The 2,268-nt window shown below is 38.7% G+C and overlaps 1 protein-coding gene across 2 annotated transcripts; it reads right to left on the bottom strand.

The window, feature by feature from the left end:
- Position 1: 1 nt before the first annotated feature.
- On the bottom strand, positions 2-2,244 carry cUnh14orf119 (chromosome Un C14orf119 homolog). Of its 2 annotated transcripts, none has more exons than XM_079818796.1 (3): positions 1,335-2,244; positions 830-1,248; positions 2-736 (listed from the first exon to the last, which is right to left on the bottom strand). In XM_079818796.1, the coding sequence occupies exons 2-3, from the start codon at positions 1,244-1,246 to the stop codon at positions 563-565; spliced, it is 591 nt and encodes a 196-aa protein (XP_079674922.1). In that variant the 5' UTR covers positions 1,247-1,248; positions 1,335-2,244; the 3' UTR covers positions 2-562. The 2 variants fall into 2 exon arrangements, with proteins under 2 accessions (XP_079674922.1, XP_079674921.1); XM_079818795.1 differs by having other exon boundaries at positions 1,595-1,876.
- Between the last annotated feature and the right edge of the window lie 24 nt (positions 2,245-2,268).

Below are 2,268 nucleotides of genomic sequence, written 5' to 3'. Positions count from 1 at the left end.
AAAATCAATATGTATCTGTATTTTAACATTTAAAAGGATAAATTCATGCAAAATCTGTCATTTATTCACTTTCATATAGATCCAAACCTGTATCTTTCCTCACAAAAGAAGATATTTTGCAAAATGCCTTTTTTTCTCTCCATACAATGGAAGTCAACAGTAACCAAAATGGTTTGGTTGCCAACATTCTTCAGAATATATTATGTGTTCCATAGAAGAAATAAATTGAACTGTGAGTAAACAGTGACAAAATGTAAAAAATTTTGGCAAACTATCACTTTAAAATCAGAAGAGTGAATGTCTGAATCAGCAAATCCACATGGAAGAAACATAATGAAAAACATTATTTTTTTTATTTTAGGAGAGAGAAAAAAATCAGGAAAAACAACAGGTTTTTGCTTCCAAACATTGACTTTTTGATAGTCAACATAGTGCTTGAAATACAGTCACATGCATAACAAGCTCAGTTGCTCAAACCCCCTTTAACGGTATAATAGTCAATAGGAGACTTGATTTTAGTTACATTTTGAAGAGTGAACAGAACATACAAACAAAAAGGCCGTCAATCTCTGCCTGCTGTTCCGGCAACCTGGCTATAGAAGTATGCAACAAAGGTTGGGTCCTTTTCCTCTAAGCTGTTTAAAAAGGCATTTCTCTCCGCTTCACCCCATGAATCAAACCACTGAGTCCATAATCTTAACTGGCATTCAAAAATGTTGGGTGGGCGATCATTCACCTGAAACACAGAGACAAAGACAATAACTGTGTTAACATACAGATCTGCCTACAAAGCGTATTTTGATATGAATGGATGGAAAAAATAAAACACCTGTAGTGTGTTGAGCTGATCTAATAAACTAGACACCTTTCCAGGCACAGCCTTGGAGATCAGATCTTGCAGAAAGCGTTGCTTCTGGACAGCGTTCCATCCAAAAAACCAACCGAGTACACATCGTTGCTCCTGAAGCGTCACGAAAGACAGTGGCACAGAGTCTTCTCTGGAGCCCATGTTGAGGGATGTGCAGGACAGTGCTTCCAGACGTTGGGGGACTATGCCTCCTGAGGCAGGGGGAAAGTCTGTGATGGAGACTGGAGGATGGGTTGACCAACCTTGTCCATCAGACATTCCTAACTGTGTAATGGTGTGCTTAGAGACCTGTGTATGGGACAGATCTTCCACTGTAGGGGGCATCATGGATGCATCTGGCTGGCCAGAGCCTTGTAAAGCATGGTGGAACCAAGCCATTTCTAATAAGGTCAGAAAAAGGAGGATTTCAGAGAGCTCATCTTTGATGGTACTAAACAAAACCATAGAGTTAAAAGAAACAGGTTACCTTAATGTTGAGCATTTTCATAACTTTATACATAATAAGGCACCTTCATGCATTTAACATACATCATTACATCGGTTGAAAGGCGTCGTAAAACTGTTAGTTTTGCATCGCATCATTTTAGTAGGCTACACTTGTATTCACTTCCTTGTTAAAACGCACTGTGCTTGCTAACGTCAGATTGCTAGCTGACCAAAACAAACGAGTAAACTCCGTTTTTAAATATCACTTGACTCTAAATGTCATTTTAAATAAAACGTCACCTTTTCTTAGCTGGATTTGTCACCTTCCGTCGAAAAAAGCATGTTGTTACTTTCAACGTCGGGAATCAGAGGGGAAATAATCTCGACTGAGCCGTGAATCTCAAACGGAGCCGCTTGATGTGTTCAATAAACCGCTCGCATTGGCTCGGACACCAGGGGGCTTTGCATGTGATGTCCTATTCGTGAAACGAACCGTTCTTTTCGATCGGATCTTTTGACATTGTTCACAAAACCGGTCTCGCTGACGAATCGGACTGATTGAGTCGTTCATAAAAATTGACTGAATCATCCCTTTCGAGTCAACAACAACTCACCGACTCGTTGAACATGTCCGATTCGAAAAAAATCAGTAAAACATGATTGATAATACTACATACCATATACAGGCAAGCAAATTAACCCAGAATAAAGTTGCTTCTTGTCAGCGTTTTTCTCTTCATAGAAAACCTATTAGGCCTAAGTTATATAGAAAATACCTAACGAGTTCAAAGTTGGAGGACACATTCACCACACAAGAATATAAACAGTATAAACGCAAAGCTTCGTTAGACATATTTGTTTGCCTTAATGGATTTATGTTCAAACTAAAGGAAGCAATACAATTATGTGACAAAAATAAATGTCCATTGCCTTTTACTTTGTAAAACATCAGACAACTTTGATGTTCTCTCTCT

The sequence above is a fragment of the Gobio gobio genome (genome assembly GCF_949357685.1).
Source record: "Gobio gobio genome assembly, chromosome: 6".
Lineage (NCBI taxonomy): Eukaryota > Metazoa > Chordata > Actinopteri > Cypriniformes > Gobionidae > Gobio > Gobio gobio.
The sequence above is the reverse complement of the archived record's forward strand: the minus strand, read 5'-3'. Positions and strand labels throughout refer to the sequence as shown.

Coding starts and splice junctions, on each gene's coding strand:
- cUnh14orf119 (XM_079818796.1), bottom strand. CDS start 1,246: ATGGCTTGGTTCCACCATGCTTTACAAGGCTCTGGCCAGCCAGATGCA. Junction 737..829: donor ATCAGCTCAACACACTACAG/GTGTTTTATTTT, acceptor TCTGTGTTTCAG/GTGAATGATCGCCCACCCAA.